The following is a 24,978-nucleotide window of genomic DNA, read 5'->3' as shown; positions in this document are numbered from 1 at the left end:
TTAAAGCCTTTGTCATAACTGACAGAAGTACCAAGTCATCTCACTTCCAGTCAGTTTTGAGAGGCTTCACCTAACTGCTGCTACAATTTGAGCGCATCTGTATTCCACAGGTTGGAATTGGAGGAGACTGAAGGCACAACCAGCAAGCAAGCAGTTTGTACTCCACAAACAACATAATCCATATTTCCTCAGAGCCCAGGAATGAAGCCTCTTGTGCAAACAGATCTTAAAATATATGAAAACACAGCAATTTACAGCAGTGGGTAGGAAATGACTGAAAACTAATACCAAGTGACTTGAGCTAAATCAAGTTCATGACTTGAAGAGGTTACCCAAAACACACTGAGTGAAATCAGTCTTTTTTCAAGCACACAGGATACAAGAATAGCTCTCCCAACACTCTGCTTAGCCTGCCACAGCACCTTCTGTAATTAACTGTACTGTTCTACTGGCTAGGGATCCCTTCAGCCCTCACCATTTTTTTTTTTTTTTTTCTTTCTTCTAGCCACCATCTCTTTAAAAAAAAACACCAAAACCACATCAGGTATCAACATAAAGTAGTAGATTAGGGATTTGTTTTCATATGAGCTTCTTTTCTGGAAGAAAAATTTGTTTGCTGTAATCTAGGAGTAAAGTTTGCAAGCCTGAACAATGCATCATGTCTGGCAAGATAATCAGAGCCCTGTCTATTGAATCTATTTGAAGGAAGAGAGAGTATGACATAATAAATCAGTTGTAAACCAAGTTAAAGTAGCAAGCTGAGGCTGCTGTCTCAAAGATTTTATTCAACTCCATCTGGAGTAGCCTTTTTTAAGCACTAATGGCAGCTGTACAAAAATCTCTGGTTACCACACCCTACCACCCCATACCAACAGTTGCAGCTTGCCCTCCACCTGTACACACCTTTTAGATTCCAGCTTTAAATTGTTATTCTTCCAAGCAGAGACAAGGCCACAACAGCCCTTGCTTTATCTGTTTGGGTTGGCTTCTTGGGAATAAGATCACCATTCATGCAGTAACTATATATATAGTATATAGTATATAGTATATATATATAGTATATAGTATATATATCTATATATATAGTATATAGTATATATATCTTATATATATATAAGATATAAAGAACTCTGATCACTTCATGCAAATAAAACCAGCATCAAGTAATATTTAATAAAGTTTATTAGGTAACTGAGTATTATCTACAGTCATAAAATAGAAAGTCAGAATTTAAAACTGTACAACGCCATGTAATGGTGAAGTGAGAAGAGATGGAAACAAGGGAGGACAAAGAGCATTAGAAGTAGAGAGAACACAGCTGCTTCCCTCAAGTTCTGGAAGACACTGGTTCAAGTTGAAGGCAACCAAGTAGGGCTCCATACACACTGAATTTTCTTGTGTCACACCCTGTAACAGAAACTAGTACAAACCCCTACATTAAAAAAAATCATATAATATTAGATTAAAAGGGGGCACATCACACCCCACCCAGTCTTGGCACCAATTCTGTGCTTTAAAAAATATACTATGCAAGTAGTTTATTTTAAAAAAGGTACCCTACAGCAGCTGTTTAAAACATGTTCTTATACATACACCACAAATATATATATATATTAACATTTTCAACAACTAAACTCATTTGTACCTACACAGAACCAAAGGGATAACTCAAGAGCAAAAAAACCCAACCACACAAACATTTTTCAAGACAAAGAAATGTGCAAAATAACCCCAGAAAGGCAGCATAGTAACCTGTGGAGAGGTCAAGAGAGCAGCTCCTGCTAGTAAAAAGAGTGTCATCCTCTTTACTTGGCTACTGAGGTGAAAATCTATTTGGGATGTGCTGATGTGCCTGAATTGCTTGTCCTGTTTATTGCAGTTCTCTCCTGCCTCCCACCCCCAATTCTGAGGGGGTTCAGTTTCTTCCTGTGCCCAAAGATCACCCCACTGGCCCCTGTTAAAGTCTCACAAGTTACATTCTGCAGCAATCACCTTCTGGATTTCTCATCTGCTGGTGGTACCACCTTCCTGGGACAACTTGCCACCCCCAAATAAGAAACAGAGAACAATTCCTGCTGCATAGTTAAGTGGAGATTATGCTGATGGTCTATGACAGAACAAAGCCTGGTTTGGATGACTTTAAGCAGCTTATCTAAGAGAATTCCCTGGTAGAGCCATTAGAGAAACACATTAGTATGTGTCTCTAAAGCCTTAACGTGGAATAGGTTACAGGGAAAGCAGACCCAAGATGGCAGGACCTATAGCTGTGTGAAATCTCAGCTCATACAGCCTGTCTCACACTACTGCAGGAGAAGTTTGTCCCTTCCCTGTCCCCACATCACCAAGGAACCCCTGATCCTGGACTACAACCTGCAGTTCTAAGTCAGGAAGAAGAGAGCAGGTGAAGACACAGTATGACTGCTCAATCAACTGAGTCAAAACCGTAAGAGGAGAACTGATAAAGCAATGGTGATAAACAAAAAAGGATTCACGATCTATGAAATAACATTAGAACATGGTGAGGAGTCCTGGCAGAGCTAAACATCACCCACAAACACCTTCTCCAAATTGAAAAGTGTCCTGGTGGAATGGTTCTTGATTTTGGTGTTTCAGGGCTCGGGGTTGTATTTTTTTTTTTGGTTTTTAATAACTTAGCAATTAATTCTTGGTATTCAAGACTCTTCCCAACTCTGCTGGCCACCCTATGCCTTTCTGTTCTTAGGACCTGGTCTTAAGATTTCCACAACTAATGCCTTCCCTTACCCCAAGTTATGTTCTTCCCTTTATCTGGTGCAGAAAAAAATCATTCCCTCCTAGACTCTACAACCCAAAGGATGCAGTACAGCCTTTTATCAGGATAAGCAGGGAAGCACAGAACTTCTGTAAATGTTCCTTTAGTAAGTGTGCTGTGGAAGTGACTTCCAAAGAACTAAACACTCAGTTGTGAAACAAGGATTACTTGAGAGCTTGCCAATAAGGGCACACACAGACTTCAGCAATGGCAGGAATACTTTGGCCATGGAGCTCCAACAGTAGTGATGACACAAGGGTGGAGAACCCATTGCTCAGTGGGTCAGCTTCAACATTTTGCCTTGGTTCCAACTCTGTCCTTGAACATGAAGGTCATTGGTAGAGCAGGTAACTCTTGAGGGAAGCTGGCAGTGGCAGTGTAGGGATCTCATTCAGTCTTTCCTTGCCCAGAGCAAGCCTCACAGCTCGCCGACACAAGTCCATCAAAGGCAGTGGTTCAGCTGGGAAAAGAGACCCAAGACATTAACATCCCAACCCACAAATTACACATTCATTTTGCTAGTTCTAAAAATCCCCCAGAAAAGACTGAGCAAGAAGAGTGAATGCCTGGCATGTTTGCAAGACCCAAGCCCATTTAGCATTCACTATCATCAACCTCAGCTCAAATACACAGGCAGAGCATGATGCTTCTGTAGAAGTTAAGTCATACACATGTGTGAATAAAAAAAAATACTAGAATATCCTAAAGGAAGTTCCCCCTCCACAATCCCATTCATTCAGGTCAGAACACATCTTCTAGCTTGTGCTTCTTACTGCAGCATCCAAAAACCTTTGTAAGGGACTCCGTGAACTAAAAAGACTGCAGCACTCTGACAGCATCAGGTGGTATGTGTACCCAGAAAGTACCATGATTTGTCTTTCATATAGTAGGATAACAGCTGTCAACCCTTCATTTGTACTACATACTTCCCATGAAAAACAAAGCCATCTGTCAAAGCTTCATGTCACTACCTGTATTGTGACATTTTCTATTAGAGGATTCCCTCCCATGTCAAACATGGGAAAGATACAAGCCTTTGGCTATCTTTTTTTTGCATCCTGTACTTATAAACACTGAACAAGATAATACTAGTTTTTCAGGAATGGCATATGGGGCCTTTTGATGCTGAAGAGTCATTCACAACATACAGAGGACTAAGGTCAAAGCCAGAGTTAACACATTGCAGCTGCACAGAAGACAGACAGATTAGTTTCTCACAGCTTCTGTTGCTCTATCCATCAGAGCTCACCTTTACACGGCATGCTGCTCAAGCCTAAGGGGTTTCTCCTTCCCCAAGAAAGGCTAACACAAAGACATCCCAAATTAAGCAGATAACTGGACATCCTTCTAATAGCCTGAGGGCTCAACAGGCACCATTAGAAAGCTTCCTTTACAGGCATCTTGGGCTGAACAGACACCTAAAAACATCTACAGGAATGGAAAAGTTTGGCTGAGAAGTCAAATTAATCTGACTTCATACAGTTGTTTTAAACCACTGAGAGACAGGGAAAGCTTAGTTTTTCTAAGCATGGTCACACGAATCACATTTTTAACCAGAATTCATTCCATCAGTAAGGTGGTTACAAATCTTTGAACCTGGAAGGGAAAGGACAACAGCTAACAGTGAAAAACTCAATCAGAAGAGTGTTGTCAGTAGCCTCTGATCAGGCCACTCCTGATTCTACTCTGGAAAAAGTAAACAGTTCATACTGCTCCATGTAGAAACCACCTCCAATGAAAAGTGGAGAAAGCTAATTTTTATCTAATTTTTGGCAAAAAAAAAAGTCTGTGAGAAAGAGGTTTGTTAGTTGAGGAGAGATTTGGTAACAAAGTCAGGAAATGCATGCTTGAATTGGTCTCTCTCCTCAAGTTAGCAGCCAGAGCTGAACTAATGCCCTATTTCCCTCCTCTCCTTCCCTACTATGGATCACAAGCTATTACCTGCTCCAGGAGAAGCTGCAGTGAAATGTTTTGTTTTTTTTTTTTTTTTTAGCAGATCTCCACAGTTTTCTCAGTGCTTCAAGCATTAATCATTCCTGAGCAATCATACCTCTATATGCACACCTCTTTTGCACTGATGGGTGGAGAGCAAACAGATCTGTCAGGGCGGTGCTGTTGCTTCCCAAACCCTACCATTTGTGACTGATGTTCTGTGCCACAAGTGAAAACATGGCTGCACTCAGCCCAAGGTACTGCTGATCTTGTCTGCTCATGACCTATTTCAGGATCCATGTTGCCTCTTTCGCAGAGACAGGTCTCAGCTCTGACTGCAGTACTGCCAGAGAAGCCTATTACTGGCAGTGCTCCTTTGGCACTTCTCAATATAGCTTATTCTTAAACCACTGGAGTACAAATATGCTGTATTCAAAGTCTGTCCCAATTCCTCCTGCTCCTACAGAGATAGCTGGGACAAAGGCATTGTCTAGCCAGCATCCCAGAGGACAAGGGCCCTGACCTTCGAAGCCTATAGACATTAACATAACAAATACATTCCACTTTAATGGCCTTAGAAGGAGAGGATCTTCTTCCCACAGAGACTAAGAACAAGAACTTTGTCCTCATCTAGTTTGCACTGATAATCCAGTCTGACCAGAGACCTCAAGACCAAAAGAGAAAGCACACACATATCTGACCTCCTTCTATTCACAAGCACTACAATCACTGGACAGTGTTGCTATTGAATGCTCAGAAGTGGTTAGAGCCAGACACCTTCTTTCTGTCTGTGCCAAAACAGCGTCCCGTCATTTCTGGCCTTGTGCCCACAATTCACTCCTATGCTGAGAGCACATTACAACCAAATCCAGTACTGGAGGTGGCCGTTTCCTTGCTAAGCACAGTTCTGTGCCAACAACTTCACAAACTTGCTGGCTTTGAGGGGAGCTGCAGATTTTGGCTTTGACCCTTCAGAAAAACCTGGTTACTGGAGCTGCTGCCATTCTGTAAACTGTTGTGGCAAAACGAACTAGGTTTCTCTTTTTTTGGTGAGAAAACGCTCTGCCAAGAACTCTCTTATTTGGTCTTGCTGAGTTGAAGCTTATTTCTCAAAGCACTTGTGGATTTTGCTCCTATCCCTTTACAAGGCTTTCCTAGTTATTCTGACAGCTCTGTTTTTCTGGTGCCCAGTGTCAGCTTTGTTGTACCTCATGTCACCATTGACAGGGGTTTGCCATTGCTGACTCAGCATTAGAACATGTTCAAAGCACAGATAAGAGCCCAGCAGGCTACAGCATTTGGGCAGACACTGTTCTGGAACGTGGGGGAAATGCTACTCTTTCTGTATCAATACTGCCAAAATTATTTCAGTAACAACATAAATCCAGATTTTAATCCACTTCCTTCACCTGTCTCCTCCACGCTACCCAGAGGACTGAATCACAGTCTGGTCCCATAGGAACTACTTCTGACTATGAGAGATAACAGACACATTTGGACAGCCAAATTTATTACTGAGCTTAGCTAGAGATTGATGACCCTATTAGTAAAAGGCCTGGCATGCAAGTTGGGCTGGCTATAGTGTCCAGCCCCACACTAGAAATGAGCACACCCTGCCCTGAAAGCAGCAGAGAAGTGAGCTACTTGTTTGAAAGATGAGACATCCCCATTTCCTTAATATAGGGACAGATCTTCCCACTCTTGTCTGCAAGGGATTTTAAATATCCCTTCAGTACCCACTGAAGGAAGGTGACTGTCCCTCAGTGTTTCCTGTAAAGAGATAACAGGATTACATTGCCAATAATGCAACTGTCAGGACATTCCTGCAGGTACTTTGGTAACAATATAGAAAGGTTTGTCACCTCTAGACAGACAACTGGCATCACCTTCTCCCACCATGCTACCACCCCAAACCCTGCTTGCTCCCTGCAGTGCTCTGGTAACAGTACTTGTGTACAGCCTGAAGTGGCCATTAAGGATTCAGAGCTGTATCCAGCAATCCTAGTGCTGACATGAAATCCTCCCCTCTCTAGAAAAATAAAAACCTTCCCCAGCCAGCTTGCACTCAACTAGCATGCAGATCTGTGTTGCTAGAACAAATAGAGGGAGTTATACTCACGGTCAAGTCCGTTCAAGTAGCGCATCCGTATTTCACAGTGTCCCCACACTGCACTCACCACTGGATATAGCTTTTTCCCTTTGAGTCCCCGAAAGGCAACACCCATGTATTGCCCATCTACAATGAAGCTCAGTGTCCCATCATCCATGTCCAGAACCACCAGGAAGGAGTCCGGCACAATGAAAGTTTCATCTGGTTCTAAGAAGGCAGGATAGGTTTTACTTGGCTGGTTCTTGCCATCATGGTACAGTCTGTTGCGCCCAAGGTCCCACCCCCAAGATTCATGGTTATTTCCTACAAGTGTCGTGTACCCTACTGAATGCAAAGGGGCATCTGCCGTTGCCACCCCGACCACAGCATGCGTGCCTCGCTGCCTCATGGCCCACGTGATCTGCCACACATGGAGTCCTCGTGTATACCCCACTTTGCCTCTGATGGCATCTGTACTCTGAGCCACCGGATGCCGGTGAAATATAAGTTTGTCATCCTCTTTCACAAATACATTCAGTGAGCGATCGTCATTGTTCCATGAATGCAATAACTGGACTTCATATGATACCGGAGGCATGTCCAGTAGCAAGTCCAGACGAGTGGGTTTGCTGTAGTCGAGTCCTTGGAGTTCCTGTTTCAAGGGCCTGTATACAGGATCCCTCATATCCACAGTCTTTATCCCACCTGTGACCTTCTGACCCATTGTGTGTTCTGATTTTGCCTATTTATAGGCTCCCAGGGCAAGCTCATCGATTCACCCGGCCGCTCCTGCTGTCATTCAGCCCTACAGAAAAGGTTGCTAGGAGACCTTGTCAAGATGTGCACCAGTCAGTATTGCCTAATAGAAGGAAAGGAAAACGAGAGAAGTTAAGCATTAGCATACACAGCCTCACATGCAACTTTTACAGAGCACAGTTTTCATGTGTTTATCCTGACAGCTTATCCTTCCTTTCCACCAGCAAGGAAGGGTAATGCATGCTACTTATGCAGTACACTCTGCATAGCATATAAATCAAATAAATGGGTACTATGTTTCTAATGCCCCCTTCAGAAAAGCACTTGAATTTCTGCTCCTTTGTCTAAGGAAGATAGTCAGCCACCAGAGCTCACCTTCTCTTTATAGTGACTGCACTGCTCCTTAGCGCTGCATCACTAAACCTTAAGAGAGCACATATGTATTCAGGCTGCCTCCAGCAAACCTTGCTTTTACATCACAATCACCTGTATGTCATCCAGGCTGGAAAATTTGAGAATAAGTTAATTCAGTGCAGAAGACTCAGAACCCAGTAATGGTTGAGACTAAAATTTTTCCTGATAGTCTTCAGTTGGTAGGATGACTGAAAAGAGTGCCTTGAATAAGCATAGTTTTGCCTTGTTTCCCGGCCCTAGTTCATACCACAAGGTCAGGCTGAGCAAGACATCCCAGTGAGGGCCCAGACTGCCCACTGGTGTTCACTGCTCCAGCTCCTTCCAACCTCCATAGAGAATTTCTTCTGCCAAAGTCATCTCTGGAGCTATCCACAATGGAGCCAAAACACACAAGGCATTTAATGCTCAGAAAAAGTCTCAACAGCTTCTTCAGTTTCTCAAACACCTGTGTTTACAAGTTAAATAAGTTCCATCCACAACATCCAAACAAATCCTGAATTATGTAAGCCAGAGAGTCAACAGCTGAAAATAAGTAACAGCAAAACCAACTGAGGGATGGCAGAGTCACTGGATGCCAGCGTACCTCCCTCCCCCAACACAATGTCACACTACAGGTCTTTGGACCCTGTAGTAACATGCTGAGTAGTAGTGAGGGACTGGTTTATATGAATAATGGTTCTGCAGAGCTTTAGCCTGAGCTGTCCCTAGCAGGAACAAGTGGCATTACTGAATAAACTTCTCCCTCTGCTGCTCTAGAGAGGTTGGGACTAGCCTTCAGAATGCAAAACATTCATAAGTATGTTCCACTACAGGGAAAGGAAAGCAGGCTGCATTTTGGAAGGGATATATTTGTGTTCTAGCTCAGGAAGAGGATCACAGACTGGCCAGTGAAACAGGCACTACGAACAGGCCTAGTACCTGCAATGTTTTTCTAGGGTCCAAACCAGCTTATTCCTGTAACACATTAGATGACCACTTTGTGTTCACCTAGCTGGTACTCCAGTGCTTCCCTTGCAGCACTCCCAGGTCCAACAGATATTAGCTGAAGACAACAAAATTCCAGCCTTCATTATTTGGCTAACAGTTGTAAGTTCTTGGGGAACCTCTACGATGTAAGCATCCCCTAGAGTAAAGGCTACATATGCAAAGCAGCACACGAGTATTGCCTGTTGTTATCCAGCCATAAATAATTTTCTTCCCTCAGCACAAACAGTTCCAAAAAAGAATAAAGCATTGTCCACAAACCATGTCCCCATAGCAGTCAAACAAAGTAGGAACCAGGCAATAAAAATGAAAGCTTGTCCATCTGGAGAGTTACAAACCTTCCACAGGTCAGCTGGCCAAGCAGCCAGCAGCCATTGATACAAGTTTGAGGAGATAATTCTCTTCAACCCCACTAAAGCTTTGCTAAAGTACCTTGGAGGCCTGACTGCACGTCCAGAACAGACAAAACCTGCTGGGTTCCACCTCAGGGGACACCCATTCCAGCAGCTACTAGTACTATGGGCCCCACTGAATTATTACAGTTATGAGAGCAGATAAATCTGCTGTATGGTTTCTCAAACAAGCAGCTTCACTTGGGGCAGCTTCTCTTCTCCAAGAGGAAAAAATCCCCAGCTTCAGACACAGAGTCCAGAGGGAGGAGCAAGATTCTTCTCACAGTTTAGTATTGTTCCTTCCAAATTTCAGAGAAACCTCTAAAAAGTTTAAGCCAGCTTGGCTAGAGATACTAGCTCACTTTGCATACCTCTCCTCCAGCACTGCATCCACCGAAGTGTCTCTGCTCTCACTCAGCAACACAAACAACCCTCTGTAAAACAGCTGCCAAACTGGGGGCAGCTATTAGAAGTGGGAGGGGAGCAAACTAGCTTTCTAAGAAAAAAAAGTGTTATTTTAACATTTCCTGAAGTGAGGCAATCATGCAGGGCTCCTGCCAGCTACAGTCACAACACTTACTCACAACCAAGGACCTCATCTGGCATAGAAAATAGAGCATGAATCCGATCTGGTTTAAAAATAAGGTTACTGGACATAAGTAGCAAGGCTTCAGCTAAAAGGTGACCAGGAAGGCTCATGCATACTCTGGGTTAGGGATCAATTCATCAGCTTTCCTGCAGGTTTTTACTGCTAGTCCAGGTCATGCTATTGGAACAGTGAGCTCAAATTTTGTAGTTCTTAAGAGACTTTTCCTTTCCTTCCCTCCCCTCTATTTTTTCAAGTACGGAGAGGAAAAAGCCTGAGGTTCTTTAAAAGTCACATCCCAATGCACATTACTAGGCAGCAGCATAGCCATTGCAAACTGTCAGGAGACCTCAGACATACAGCGCTGAGAGAGAAGATGGTTTATTAAAGAACTGTCATTTAAGTAAGGTCCAATCACATTATCAGCTGGTAAACAGAGATCCTGGAAATTAAATAAGTACCATTCACAACATGAAAACAAATCCCAAATTATGTAAGCCAGCTGGTCAACAGCTGAAAATAAGCAAGTAACAGCAAAACCAACTGAGGGATGGCCCAGTCACTGGATGTCAGTGCATCACCTTCCCCCAACACATTATTTAGTTGTTCTGCCCCACAGCTCAGGTACTTGGACCCAAGTGTTTCCATGATAGAAGCACTCCCAGCCTCTATGGATACAGGCTCCCTTGCTCTGTAAGCCTAAGGAACAGCAATATCTTAAACCAAGGGATCCCAGGAACAAGCCAATACAGACATAAGCTGAGCTGCTGGTGTACAAGTTCAAGTACACTGTTGTAACTCTCTCCCAGATACTGTCACAACACCACAATGAATCCTACAAACCCAACTACCAACTGAGCTACCTTTTCAACTCAGGACATGTATTGCATGCAGTTATTCAAAGATTTAACATCAGTTCCTCCCAATCAGCCCACTGCCCCATCTTTAAGCCCTCATGCCTGTGTGTACTCAAATTCTCAGTTTCATACCCCAAAGGTGACACCAACTCTGGTATGAAGAGATTTGTGAAGTCACTAACAGGGGTTTTCCCTGGGAAAGGCACATTAACACTGACCAGAAGCAATCATTTTTAAAAAGTTTCAGCATAAGTCATTTGCTCAGGCTGGGATAAAGACCATAACGCTGCTGAGACAGAACTGAATCATGTGGTGTTCGACAGAAAGTACCAGATGAACTACCTGGCATTCCCCAGGCCTCTGGCACATGGACACAGGCTGCCAACAAGGCACTAGCTGAAGTACACTTGGAAGCCTACAGGGAAATTCAACTGTTGGAACTTTGATTAGGATAAAGGAACAAAACACTGGCAGAAGGAGAGGCAGAGGTTTCCTGAGAGCTGTACAATACATGCAAGAAGACTGCATAGGAAGCAAGAACCAAAACAAAGCTGGAATATTGGTGCAGACTGCTTTGAAGCACAGAATGCTCAAGAGAATACAACTCTGCTCTTCATTAGCAAAACAATGCCTTGCTCATTATGACTTTTTGCCTTTTGCCAACATAAGCTTCATTGTATTTCTCTCAAGGCTGCTGCACCAGAAGGGGAAATCACCACAGTGAGAGACAACAAGGTCTTGTGAAGCACATGGGATGGGAGACCCTCTCACTGCCTGCTCCAGAGAAAGCAGCCTTTCCTGAGCACCAGCACCACTCATCACCTCCATCAGTTATGACTGTCCAGGCAGACTATTAAAACTAGATGAAGGACAACAGCCAGAATAAAGAAGAGAAAGGGGAAAAAAATTGGAACAAAGGGGTCGATTAGAGTGAGATTGGGCCAGATACTGAGCACCCTATGCCAAGATTTAAGTGCAACATGGGTCCTTATTAGGGCAAGGCAATGATTCCTGCCAGAGCTGGCTCTGCTGTTCCGGGCAGTAGCCTGGTCTAGAACTGCAGAGCAGCACTTTGCCCTAGTCAGGAAGCACAATTATGCCCTCATTTTTTAAAAGGAAAAGCTTCTTCATGCATAAGACAATACAGGCACTTTCCCTCAGCAGGACAGATACAGAAAAGCTAACCCTCTTAAATTAATGGATTAATGCCCTAGGCAGTGTGATATAAGACATAGCCAGTCATAAATGAAGAGATATGCTAGGGAATTAGCTACTTCAAAACCTTTGAACTGTTACAGGTTTAAGTACAAATATAAGCACTGAAAGTGCTTTTATCTATCATATCAACAGCTCAGGCTTGCTGCAATTCTGCTTTATAAACATAAGCTTATCCCCATGACACTGTTCTGCTCTCATGCTATTTTCTGTTTTACTGTTAACCTTCTAGGCTTAAAAGCTTTGGAATGAAGTTACAAGAGTGTCTCCGAGAGAAATGTTTACTGCTATTTTCAGTGAGAATTAGATCTCCCCTCAGTTTAGCTGTTCAGAACAAGTAGGCAATTTGCCACACTAGAAAGATATGCCAGGTTTCAAAACAACTGCTTGCTGCAAATAGATCAAGTCAGGAGACAGCAGAGACATTTCAATGGAAGATGTCAGAAACCCTGCTGCCAGATGGGAAGAACACAGCTCTGCAAAGAAGAGAATCTATATGGTAGAACAGAGTTGGTGTCCAACTTCTGTTTAGGCATTGACATGAACAAGGCTAAATAACTGCCCACCAGACCTCTCCAGCTGAGGCAGTCATCTTGATTTACTTCATTAAAATGCTGTGTAGCACAGAGCAGGGCCATACTCTGTGCCCATGGCCACATTTAGCCCCTCCAGCTGGTAGTGAACCTCATAAAACACAGCCAAGGACTCAGCTAGGCAGATGTCATCCAGGTAGCAGTCTTCCCTACCCACTGCAGAATATTTAGTCCCCCCTGTATGAATCAACTAAATCTTGATTTCAGATACTCACTTCCCCTATCATCCCCCAGAACCTAGAGGAACCCCTTGCAAACATGAGGCTAAACAACGCCCTTAAACAATTCACACAACTTCACACAACTTGATTAAAAAAAACGTCATCCACACTCAAAACAAGGCTCCTTATTGCTCCTAATTCACCTCATTCCTGCCTACGCCGGCACTCAAACCCATTCACCTCATCTGAACACACACTAGAAATGCACTCCAAGCTATCAATAGTGATCTTAAACCCAAGAATACTCACCCAAAATGCCCTCATTGTTTTATCTGAAGCCAAAAAAGGTTGTTCCCATGCGAGTTTTATCACACAGTGGGAGGTTATTTCAGGTAGCTCCCAGTGACATAGGAATTTTAACAGGCTGCTGTGCAGACTTTCAGCAACTTGCACAGCAACAAGAGCCCTCAAAGTCCCAATCCAACATCTTTACACAAGACAAAGTATTAGTACTAGACATTCAGGAGTCACTGTCACTGCTGGTTCCATTAATCAATTCACCTCCTGAGCTGCCAGAGTGTTGTCAGAGGCTCAGCATAGCATTGGTTGTTCAAAACTGAAAAAATCCAGAGCATAGAGCTCTAGAAGGATCTTCTCCAAAACAAGGGGAAGAAGAAATAAGAAAACTTACTGGAAGATGTCTGCAGTTGTTTAAGCACCTGTGAGGCACTCAGCCACTAAAACCATCTGTGTCTTGAGGCTGAACAGTGGCAAGACATTCTCCTTCAGTTACAGACCTTACCAGAGAGAAAGACCAGAAACACTTCAAACAGGTACAAGAAGTCTGATAACTTTAGTTCAGAAAACCCATGGCTCCTCATAGGTCATCCCTTGCTCTACAGCTCAACACCTATAGGACACCTGTCTGGAACAATTACAAGAATACATGAAGGCTCTGAAAGGCCTCAATTCCCGATCCAGTTTTACTTCAAGTCTCTTTCTTCCAGTCAGTTTACTGTGACTCTATTTCACCCCTATAATATTTATTAAATCAACTTTTACAGATAAGAGGCTAGACCTTTAACACCTAGCATACTCTGGGTGCTCTACAATAAATCAGAGCCCTACCCTAAAAATCTCCAGCCTGGAACACACCTCAGGAGAAGGTAAGAAAATACATATTCTGCACATAGTCATTTACTTGCTTACAGCTTTGGAAAGCTAACCTAAAGGATCCCAGACAATACTAATAAATGAGACTAAAAATCCCACTGTAGTTTTGCTCAGGTTTCCATGATTTTACTAAAAAAACATTAAGTAAACTTGGTCCATTTGTTTTGGCTGAATGTTCATCCCACAAACCAACAGACAAAGGAGCTACACTACTCCTAGTTTGCTGATTAACATGCTGGCAGCAGCTTACTTGGGCTCACCTTTCACATCCTTCAGATATGCGCCCAACTAGTATGTCAGAAACTCCCCACAAAGACCCTTCACAGTGCTTTAACGTGATCTCTGGGAGCTCTTTCAACACCAGAGGTTTTCCCCTTTCTCCCTTGCTAGTGCCAAGAAGAACAGATCCCTTGATCACATAAACCTTCTGTAAAATAAAGCTAAAAGCCAAGATGGATCAGCAGTGCTATGAAACATCTTAACTGGGGTGGAGAGAGAAGAACTCAACATGCCTCAAATAGCATTTAAGCTTTAGCCCCCAAAGAACCAAGACACTCCATTTTCCCTGATGTTAATTCAAAACCATAGCACCGTAGTCCCACTCTGGATTTCTGCCCAGTGCAGGAACTGGTCACAGGAAGGCTGTGACGGCCCGTCCAGCACCGATGCAATCACTTCACCAGCATTTTGGCTTTAGCACTCTTACCACCCACTAAACATTGATCAAACCTCAGGAAAAGACTAAGCTCACCTATGCCGTTGAAGAAGTTTTCCAGTGCTGTGTTAGCAGAGACCAAGCAGCTACAGAACAAGTGGCAGGACCAACTGCATGAACAACATGGTTAGAACAAGTTTCGGAGTGTTGCAATTTGGCTTAGATCAGGGCTGGGCAGGCAACCCTCATTGCATAGCACTGGTTTTGGCCGCACTGTCAGCCTCACTGCTATCTCTTGCTCTACACAGAGAAGATTGCCACAGGGGCAACTTCCTCAGCCCCACCTACCAAAGAGCAGAAGCCGTTTGGCTCAGCAGGTTTAGCTGTTGGCAGGGCTGTGTGGCCTCCACAGAAAGTGAAACTGCAGTCACTCTGAGATCACAAGAGATTGGGCAAGAATTAAGATGGCACGTGTCCCAGCAAACAGCAGAAAGGAAAATCATCCAGAGTAAGAGGCCCCTGACAAATAACTGTGCTCAAGATATGCCAGGGATCAGGAGAACAAGACACTTGGTACTTGGCAATTCATGATTTACCTGAACTACAAAGTTAACAAGCCACCTTCCTAAGTGACCAGCCTCATTCATCTACAAAATAGACACCAAGAGCTCTGCTCTTCCTTACATGAGGCACAAGCACACCCACCCTGAGATATACCAGAAAAAGGTTCTGTCCAGGGAAGCCAAGAATGCTGCTAGGACTTGTAACCACTAAGAATCAGCTTGTCTGTGTGAACAGAGCACTCGTGTCTCTCTCCCTGGGGTGATTCAGACAGTTTCTGCAGAAGCTTTGTAGCTATATTTGCAATGCATGATAAAGGCAGCATGCCCTCTTACATCATGTATGGTGTCTAGTTCTCCAAAGCAAAGCTCTGAAGTTACTCAGAGCAGCATATCTGAGTAAAGTAAAACCTGAAGTAACAACCACCCATCCTCAGCCACTTACTAGAAACCAACTAAAGCAAGTTTCCACTGTCCACCTACCCAGTCAGTTCCTGTTAACTGCAGTGCTGCATAATCTAGAAGAAAATACTACCAAGCAACAGAAGAGAGGTTACTTCATATTTGTAATGTATGGCAGTAACTCAGACAAAAGGAGTACACAAGTTCCTGCCAGAGATCTTCTCTCCTATTAAACCCTAGTTAAAAATGGCAATTTCAGTTGCAGAGAAACGAAGGTATTTCTTTGAATGAAACAAGTGGATTCAGGCTGGTTTTCCTCATAGAGGAAGTTTAGTGGATGTTTCAGAAAGGTCATTAGACCCTTCACAGCTCTGCGTAAGGTAGCTTCCAGGTACCTTATGAAGGCCAACTGCACGTTAACGACCAGACACAATGTTTCCTCAAGGGTCTTTAAAATAGCTTCAGAGACAGATTCCAGCCATCTGCCTGCTCTAGCAATGCCATCTTTGGTGGACATCAAGTCTTAATATGGTCAGATATTTGGAGTTAAGTTCTCCTTTTCATTCAAACCCTGTACTTAAAGTGACAGACTCTTCCCTAATAAGCTTTCAGAATCACAGTGAAACATGTATTCTTCTACAGCCTCTCCCACTCATGACTAACATGTACTCACAGGCACAGCACTAAGATCAGCATGCCATACTGACATAATGGCTCTGTCCACCAGCACAATCCATGACTTCCATCCCACATGCCCAAGCACACCTTGTAGTGTAGTACAGAAAAGGATCATTTCATAACAAGATGTTGGACTCAAGACTTTTGTTCCTTAAAGGACAAATGGTAGTAAGATATCTCATCAGGACCTCTGCTTCATTGCCTCCCTGGAGAAGCAGAGGAAGCCAGCTTGAGTGCTAGTAATCTGCATCCATAAAGAAGCTGGGATCAGCTTCTTAGATGACTCAGTCACTGCAAGCCATTATGTTCTTGGCATGAGGCACTGTTGGTTCCATCTTCCTATAGCCAGTCTACTTCAACCAGTACTCTAAAGCAATTCTCTTGTACCTTTTCCAAAACTATGTTGAAGATGTATTGTCCTTAGTATTCTGAGGACAGCAGGATTAGAAAGCTTTGTAGGTTAAACAGTTACTAGTGCTGGCTTCAGACCTCTGCATTACCAACAGCACAGCTTCTCCTTATCCTCTTGTCTGATGTGTCCATTTCCTTTCCACCCTTACTCACAGTCTGTGGTTTTTACTTTGTAAAAACCATCTTGAAGTTGGGACAATGAAACTCTGACTAGAAGTAGCTCATTTATAGGTAGTGTAACATAGAGATGTTAAAAGGAGTCAAGCAATTTACTCTGGTTTCCCAGCATGCCCTTTGTACAAAAGAAATTTACTCTGAACACATATCCCTAACATTGCAGAACACCGCCACACAAGCACACAAGTGCCAGCAGTGCAGAGTAAGCAGCATTATGTGGCATAAGAAGGGTTGCCAAGTTGACTGTGGGGTCTGCGAGAATCCATGGTAAAGTATGCACAGTGAGTAGGAGCTGACTGAACAGGCCAGAAAGCCAACTAAGGCTTTTGCCCCATAAGACAGGATGGAGACCAGAATTTACCATCCCACATTGAACTGACAACTCTGCATCTTAGCTAAGCACTGAGAAACTTTGCCAGTGTCCCTTCCCATGTCCCACATCTGCAGCTGCAGCACTGACCTTCCTTACACCTCTCCCCTTTGCTCCTCTCTAACTTCCTGCTGGTCTAGAGTATTTGTAGCCAGCTGCTGAAGTGCTATTTTCCAGAAGCAACTTTCAACTCTAATCTAGCAAGTATTGACAGGCAACTGTTACAAACAGAGAAGGCTGACTTGATGAGCTGGTGTTCCAGATAGAATTCAGCATCTGAGTCATGCTTGGTGCCTCAAAACAGCTTGTCACATGCTCAGATGACAGTCAGCTCAGCTGGCAGTCTAACCATTTGCCAGTGGCTCTCAAGTTAGCAATACATACAAATGAATTGCAGACAACACTTGTTTTTAATGCAGAAGTGATGGACAGGCTCTAGTGGGGACATACTGCTGATGAGACATGCCAAGTTCAGCTTTGAGCCATAGGTCTGCACTCCAGACAGATTATTTCAGAGGAAATAGAAAAATCAGCTGTGGTTTGGCAATTAGGCTTGAGCTCAGACAGCACCTGTACATGGTATTATAGGAGCAGGAAGATCCACACAGTTCCCTTCTTCCTGTGAGAAAGTATAGGGAGATGTGACAGCAAAGGCACAAAGCAATGCAGCCACTGCAGACAGCGAGCCTGGAGAAGAACTAGTTATGTTGAAGTTACTATGCCCTTCTGTACTGCCCTATTCCCACTCCAGGTGCTTTGTACACTGTCATCAGCGCAGCCAGTCTGGAGCACAGGCTGTTCACAGCCGATGCACTGGTTTGAGCAGCTTATGGGAGGCTATCACACTTCAGCTACATGTTCCACCAGCACAGCAAGTTCCCTGCACGCTTCTGCATGTGGATGCCCATTTAGAGAACACAGCAGCATCAGATCAAATGTCTCCCAGACATACTTCCCATACACCAGGTTCTCATTTACTGGTCACGTTTGGCAAAGTCACACTTTTTTAGCTCCTGGTACCATTTCCAAGCTAGATCCATCAGACAAGTGATGTCTTCCCTTATTGCTCGTGTCAAGAAACCATCTTCTGGGGATGAAGTTTGCTTGTACTAAAAGACTGATACAACTATGGAAGGCTGGCTCCAGTGCAGTCCTTGCCCTAAGAAAAATGCGCTAGTGTCTTGGAAGAGCTTATTCCAAGGAGAAAAAACTAGGCTAGCATAGATACACCAACTGCACGGCAGACATCACCTGTAAAAGACTGTTTTCACAGTTATGATTTCTTCACAAGCACTCAGGAGATGACTATGACCTGCTTGCAGATTAAGTACTATAGGAAATAAGTCACACAGGTAGCAGGAAGAAAGGTCACATGCAACTCGATCACCCTTGTCCAGAGGTTCACCTTTTACACCTGTGTACCTGTCCACTTCCAATTGCTTTTTTCCTTACATTATTAAGACCTTGAATGTAAACAGACACTGCTTCCAGTAAAAGCCTCACATCCCTGAAAGGCTGAAATCTATTATTGGCAAATTGCAAACACAAAAACCCCAGTTTTATAAAAGTTGCACTTGAAGGAGTAAATTGCAGGACTGAAGTACCAAGTACACTGTCTAACAGTACTTGTCTTAGAACTTTCTTGTCCTTTAGCAGCCAACTCTATGCTGCTTTTCTACAGCTACACATTCTTAAAATTAAAAACCAGTCCAGTTCTTAAAAATTCTTCTATAACCAAGGATTATACTGAGACTTCTGTTCAGATACCATATAATATTGCCCTTAGATAAAAACTTTCAGAGAACACAGCTGCCATTTTATCTGTACATGTAGCTTAGCAGCTCCAAGACAGCCAAGTGCTAATCCAGCCAGCATGGTTGAGCTTATCTTCAGGACCTGTAGGTTAGATCATTACTCAGGAAGAAGTCCCAGGGTCTTCCAGAGCTCTACTTCATCCATCCTCACAGAGTCATAAGAGCAAGCATTTACAAAGTCTGCCTTTGAACATGCCTTAAAACCTAAGTTGTGGAGTTATCAACAAAGGACGGTCCAAGTCGTATCAGGATAATTAACAGGAATGACAAAGGACTCAAGAGGTACCTGCCCTGACAAAGTTAAACTACAACACTGGTCTGCCTTAGCTTCCCATTCAAAAGTATTTCAAAGTGACTTGATTGGTCAGCTACTCAGGAGACATTGTTGAAAAGTGATCTGGAAGTGGGGAGAAGGAGGGGAAGCAGGACAGTCTACCCTTTCACTATAGTTACTGGACCAGAGAAGGATCAGCAGGTCAGGCCTTGTTCCAGCACAACAGAAGCCACAGTCCAACAGTCTATTAGTTACTGTTTTCTCTTCCTCCAGCCCTTCCCATCCCACTCCCTCACACTGCAAACATTACTGCAATCACACTGAAGACTGAATTGGGGAACCAATCCAGGAGGACTGTGTTCCCCAAGCTGTTTCACTACCCTGTGCTACAGACATTTGCCCCAGCTCAAGAGGAACAGAAGCAAGCAGCAATTATTTTGACAGCCACTACTCTCCAGAAGCCATTCAAAAGGTGGAGCAGTAAACTCTTCAGCATTGAAAAATCAAGTCAGCACCTGGCCAAGTTGCCATGCCTGCCTAATGTTTCTCCCTCCTTCCCTCCAGCACTGGAGCCATCACATCCCAAGATAGGCTGCATTTAGAAAGGCATTTCCTCCACAATTAAGCCACTGTAAATTTTAAATAGTGGATGTTTATATTCAGAGCTATTTGCATTAAAGCAGCCCACATAATCCATAATAAACCACCCTCTTGCACAAGAACTCCCTGCTTTTAGTTATTTCTCCACTTATTAATCTGCAGCCTACAAAGGCCACAGTCCATCCCTTATGTCCATTTCATTATCTTGATTCATTAGTTTTGTCTGATAATCAGTAGATGGGGAGGGGAGCAGTGGGTGGAAAGAATGAAGCTTGATGTTTCTACCTCTGTCCAAAGTTTCCACTCCTGTATTAAAAGCCTTTTTTTGCTATGCCTGCAAGGATCAGCCAACAAAACAAGCTATCAGGACAAAGGTTTTGTTAACAAAGCACTGCTTTCCCCTTGAAACAGTCAACAAGGAATTACTGCACTTTACTGCTAACAGCAGCTGCATTAAAAGAAAACCTCGTTCAAGTTCTCAGCAGTCACCTACCAAAACTCCCCCTTCTGTCTCCTTCCTAGGTGACAGCAGGGCAGAGCAAAGACACTTACACAGCTGCATCTTGTGCTATCCTCTCCCAGTTCATGGGAGGTCAGCCTCCTATTTTAGCTTTCCTTTGCCTAGAAGCAAATTTTTAGAAAGCCTTTCTCATACGCTGTGTGTTTGAAGGAATGAGGCAAGCAACACAGTTGGGCTTGTCATAGGCTTACAACTAGAACTGTGGTATCCCAGTTGCTGGGACTGTTAATTAAAAGTCCTATTTCTTTTCTAGCATAGCTGCTGTGCTACTTTCAGTGGGTAAAGGCAATGCACAACACTTCCATAAACAGTCAAGTGTTGAATGAAGTCACCTAGTACACACCAAGTATTAATACCTGCATGAGAACAGGAACTCAGCTTTTACTGTATTAGTCACAGATCTGGGTATTGTAGACCTGAAAAGCAGCATTTTCTCAATTAGATGGCTTGAAAATGTAAGGTATACAGCCGATTGTGAGGACTGCGATCCCTGCTCCTAAAAGCAATACAGCATACTCTGTCAGTAGACATGTAGAATCCAGCCAAATTCCTTCTCTCAGGAAAACCATTTGCAGTTTGAGCTATTTTAACATTAAGGTTGCCCAGCTACTGCCTCCTCCTTCCTCTTTTCATTTAAAGATGTCACAAGCACTGCTAACAGCAAACCAAAAATCACCACAACAGGGCAGCTGCCAAACACCAGATTACTCAGCTTGTTGCCTTCAAATACGTTTATTGTGTCTGAAGCTACAGTACATGTATCTACATCAAATACATCTATGCCAGAGGGGAAGTTGTGCAAGTGTCTTGTACATCAGCGCTATGGAAAAAGCATATGGGCTATCTGGGCCATACGCTAGAAATGAACAATTTTTGGTCCATTACAATAATGTGTTTCTGCTCCCTCCAAGCAGAGCATTAGATTCTCACAGCACCACAAACAGAAGACTGTTCCCTGCAAAAGAGGGCAGAGCAGCACATGCCGTCACAGGAAAATCAGGGCCTTACAGTGCAGAACTGAAGTTCTTGCTTCAGCACATCACTTCCTTGGATTTGCATTTCCCCCCATTTAGACAGGCAGCCATACCACTACCAACCTACCATGTAGGAGAAAGCATCTTTTGTACAAGTAGAAGGTCAATGAAAGTGTTGCACACTTCTCATTTTTGCATCATGGGGAGAGAATTGGAGCAAAAGGTGAACAACAGGACCACAGAAAATTCCCCACAAACTATGTGCTACTGAGGAGGAAACTCCAAGGCCCAGCACACTTGATACGCAGCAGGGCAGTATTCAGTTCCTCCTCACAAAAAGCTGCTTTGTCCCTGACATTTAAGAAAGCAAAACTTAACTTTTCTTTCTCCTCCAGTTTTACAGTTTACATTTGCATCCTCAGCAACTCAGCTGGCATCCTTTTCCTCACATTCAACAATCATGATCCACTTCAAGTTCATTCCTTTCATCCTCCCTTTTACAGTCTGCATTTAGTCACCGTGTTGACCTCTGCTGTCACAGCAATCCCACCAGTCAGGCTGATGGATGTAGAGAGACTCCCACCCAACTATGCATGCCTGCTGCTGTTTTTCAGGGAGGAAATAAGCCAGCCCCTCAGTCAGGAGATAATGAGTTTCCTGACTGAATCTTTCTCACCTGATCAGATATTATGACAATCAAATCATGAGACTTAAGAAAATTCATTTTATAACCCTGGAGCTTAATGCAGTTAAGGACCTCCACATACCTACCACCTCTTCCTACACGTGACCAGTGCTATAGCATAACCCAATCTATGCAGAGCTTTAAGTAGAGGAAAGGGCAGAGGAGGATGCAGCATAACAAGCAAAACTTCTCCCCAAGCTCTTTCCTCCCACCAGCTAAAAACCTGCTGCTATCAGTACCTTGTCACCAGCAGCCTGCCTCAGCCTGTACATTAGGTTTTCCTCCACCCTTTCACCACCAGGTCAAGAGATGAAGTTAATTGTGCTCCTTTGGCCTATCATGGGCAGTCATGTCACTCTTTAGAGAGGGGTTGACATCAAGCAGTCAATCTAAGTGCCAAGCCTAGACACACTGCAGTTCAGTAGCTGTTGTTTTACATCTTATCTTACCGAACATCATGTAACAAGCCTGAAAGGTAGACAGCATGACTGCTAAGGCCTTGGGCAGGATTGCTTGGGAAGAAAAAACATCTTCCAAAGCTGCATTTGACTGATCTTAGTTATACCTTGCAAGTCAGATCTGTCATCCTGTGGATTTAAGGGATATGAACTTTTTCCTACAACACTGAGCAGAACAATAGTTTGCCTTGTTAATCATTCCCCCCACATCCCAAACATCTTAAGGACAATTCAGAATGCTGTTCCATCCTATAAAGCCAGAAAGCAGAGGGAAGCTGCTTGGCCAGTGTACTGTCTGCTTTCTTAAAACTTAGTCCTTCACAACTCCCTGAGAAAGGACCCCTCAGTTATGCCTACCATGCGTCCTACCACGTTCTCTCAGCATCCCAGAAGGGACAAACAACTGCACTGTCCAGCCCACAGCTCTGCAGCAAGTCCTCAGAGGATTCAGAGGCATAGCACTGTACCAAGTACTGCCAATTGCTATGACAAAATAACCCCTATACGATGACCTCTTGACACATGGATGGATGGGCTCAGAGGAGGATAAAGCAAGCTTATGTGGCTGCTTTGAGAGCCCAGACACACTGGTGTTCTTCCAAGGACAGCCTCCTCTCAAGAGAACAATACTATTGTCAAAGCAAAACAACTTGTCACTACTAAGTGTTCAGCAATGCTGTGGGATAGGGGGTAGTTATATCAGAACCAAGTTCTGGTTTGTAGCTCACCTCTGACACAGACAAGACTGGAAGAAAGCTTTTTAGTATGAATATTTCATTAAATTAAAAAAGTCTTAGTAGTGAAGCTGGGACTTGAAACAAATAATCAATCTCGTCTGTGTTGTAGGGCAATCTGTAGGACAAATTGGTTATAAGAGTTTTCTTAGACAAACTGGGAAACAAACCACCCAAAATCCCAGATTCTAGCCTGGTTATGCAAATGAGTCTTGTTGTCTATCAGCTAATGAAGCAGCCTACCCACTTCCAGAATTTAACTCTTCTGAAAATATTACAGCAAGATGACTGCACAAGCTTATTTCACAGAACGACAGACTAATCCAGGCTGGAAAGGACCTCAGGAGGTCTCCAGCCCAATCTCCTCCTCAAAGCAGGGTCAGACTAGGTTACCGAGAGCTTTACCGAGTTTACTCTTGTAAACCTTCAAGAACTGAGACTGTACCAACTCTGAGCAACCTGTTCCAATGCTTGACAAGCCTCATGGTGACAAAACTTTTCCTTATACATATGATTATGCATCTTCCTCCCTGTTCAAGCTATTTCAGTTTCTTAATCAGCCAGTTTCAGGTTAAATTCTAAACAAGTGCACACAGTTCAGCCTCTTGTACTAGCTCTTAGTGCCTTCTTACTGGACAGTGAATTACTCTAAGCAATATAGACACAGATTTAGTTCACAGGTCTTTTTGTCTTACCTTGCCACATGGAAAAACTCGGCATCCCCTCTACAACGTATACCCAGATGTCTATCCTGAGCATGTAAATTGTTGAAAAAGAGGACTGAAATTACATCCTCATGTATAAAGACCCAGTCAATCTTTCACAGCTTAAACTACAGATTCAGGTCTTTCCTGTCCTGAGGTCTGTGGAGACTGAGGGTGTCACCACTGAAGACAAAAACCTCACAAGAGGAGACAGTTGAGTCACTGAGGAAGTGATTTTTTTTTCATACTGTTTAGGAAACCATTCTGTTCACATAGCAAAAGGATGTTTTCAGAAGTCAACACCCCTGCACATGCATCCAAAGCAGGAGCTCATCACATAATCATGACAGGTTCTTTAAATCAAGCTTAGGCTTCCTAACCTGAAAGCCTGTCAGATTCTTCAATGCCTCCAGCACCTGCCTACACACAAAAGTGGCTGCCCTCAATAAGTCTGGTAGTTTCAGCAGGACCAGGCAGACATGAAATGAAAACATTGCCACCTTCAAAGTGCCTTTTGCAATTCATCTCCAAAGGCATCTGGCTTCCACGATTTTCTAAAATATATTTTCCCTAGCCCCCACTCTCAGATGAGATCTTGGACCCATTAGCTACACATTAGATGTGCCTCTGCTGCATCAGATAGTTCTTATAACACGTTAAATAACAGCAACATCTTTTCTTTCATGGCCTGACCACTAGCCAAGCCAGTCATGGCCTAAGTTTAGAAATTCTTCATTCCCCAAAGTCACCCGCTACATGAGCAATGCCATGGCTCAGCCTTAGCCATCAGCTGCCCTCCGTCCAAGGACATCCCCCTTGGAAACAGCCCTCCCAATGCATGCAGCTTAGCCACATCACCCTTTAGGAAGTATTGCACCTTACAGGAACAGAGCTCATCTTTTATAAGTGGAAAAGATGAAAGCCAGAAGCTGGATGTTCATACAGACCTCATGCTCAGTACAAGTCTTTGAAAGCAGGAAGGCTAGTGAGGGCAGGGTGGACTGGGAAAAACAACACTG

At 43.6% G+C, this 24,978-nt stretch overlaps 1 protein-coding gene across 5 annotated transcripts in view; it reads right to left on the bottom strand.

Annotated features, from left to right (window-relative positions):
* Window positions 1-1,174: 1,174 nt before the first annotated feature.
* The window catches only part of SPSB1 (splA/ryanodine receptor domain and SOCS box containing 1), a 38,537-nt gene continuing 14,733 nt past the window's right edge, over window positions 1,175-24,978 (bottom strand). For all 5 annotated transcript variants that reach the window (XM_074925003.1, XM_074925004.1, XM_074925002.1 and 2 more), the window contains 2 exons: window positions 6,843-7,671; window positions 1,175-3,251 (listed from right to left, as the gene is read on the bottom strand). In XM_074925003.1, the coding sequence (XP_074781104.1) occupies window positions 3,124-3,251; window positions 6,843-7,536 (822 nt within the window). In that variant the 5' untranslated portion in view covers window positions 7,537-7,671 and the 3' untranslated portion in view covers window positions 1,175-3,123. The remainder of the gene's footprint in view (window positions 3,252-6,842; window positions 7,672-24,978) is intronic.

The sequence above is a fragment of the Athene noctua genome, chromosome 22, assembly GCF_965140245.1.
Source record: "Athene noctua chromosome 22, bAthNoc1.hap1.1, whole genome shotgun sequence".
Lineage (NCBI taxonomy): Eukaryota > Metazoa > Chordata > Aves > Strigiformes > Strigidae > Athene > Athene noctua.
This window is presented reverse-complemented; position numbering and strand designations above follow the sequence as displayed.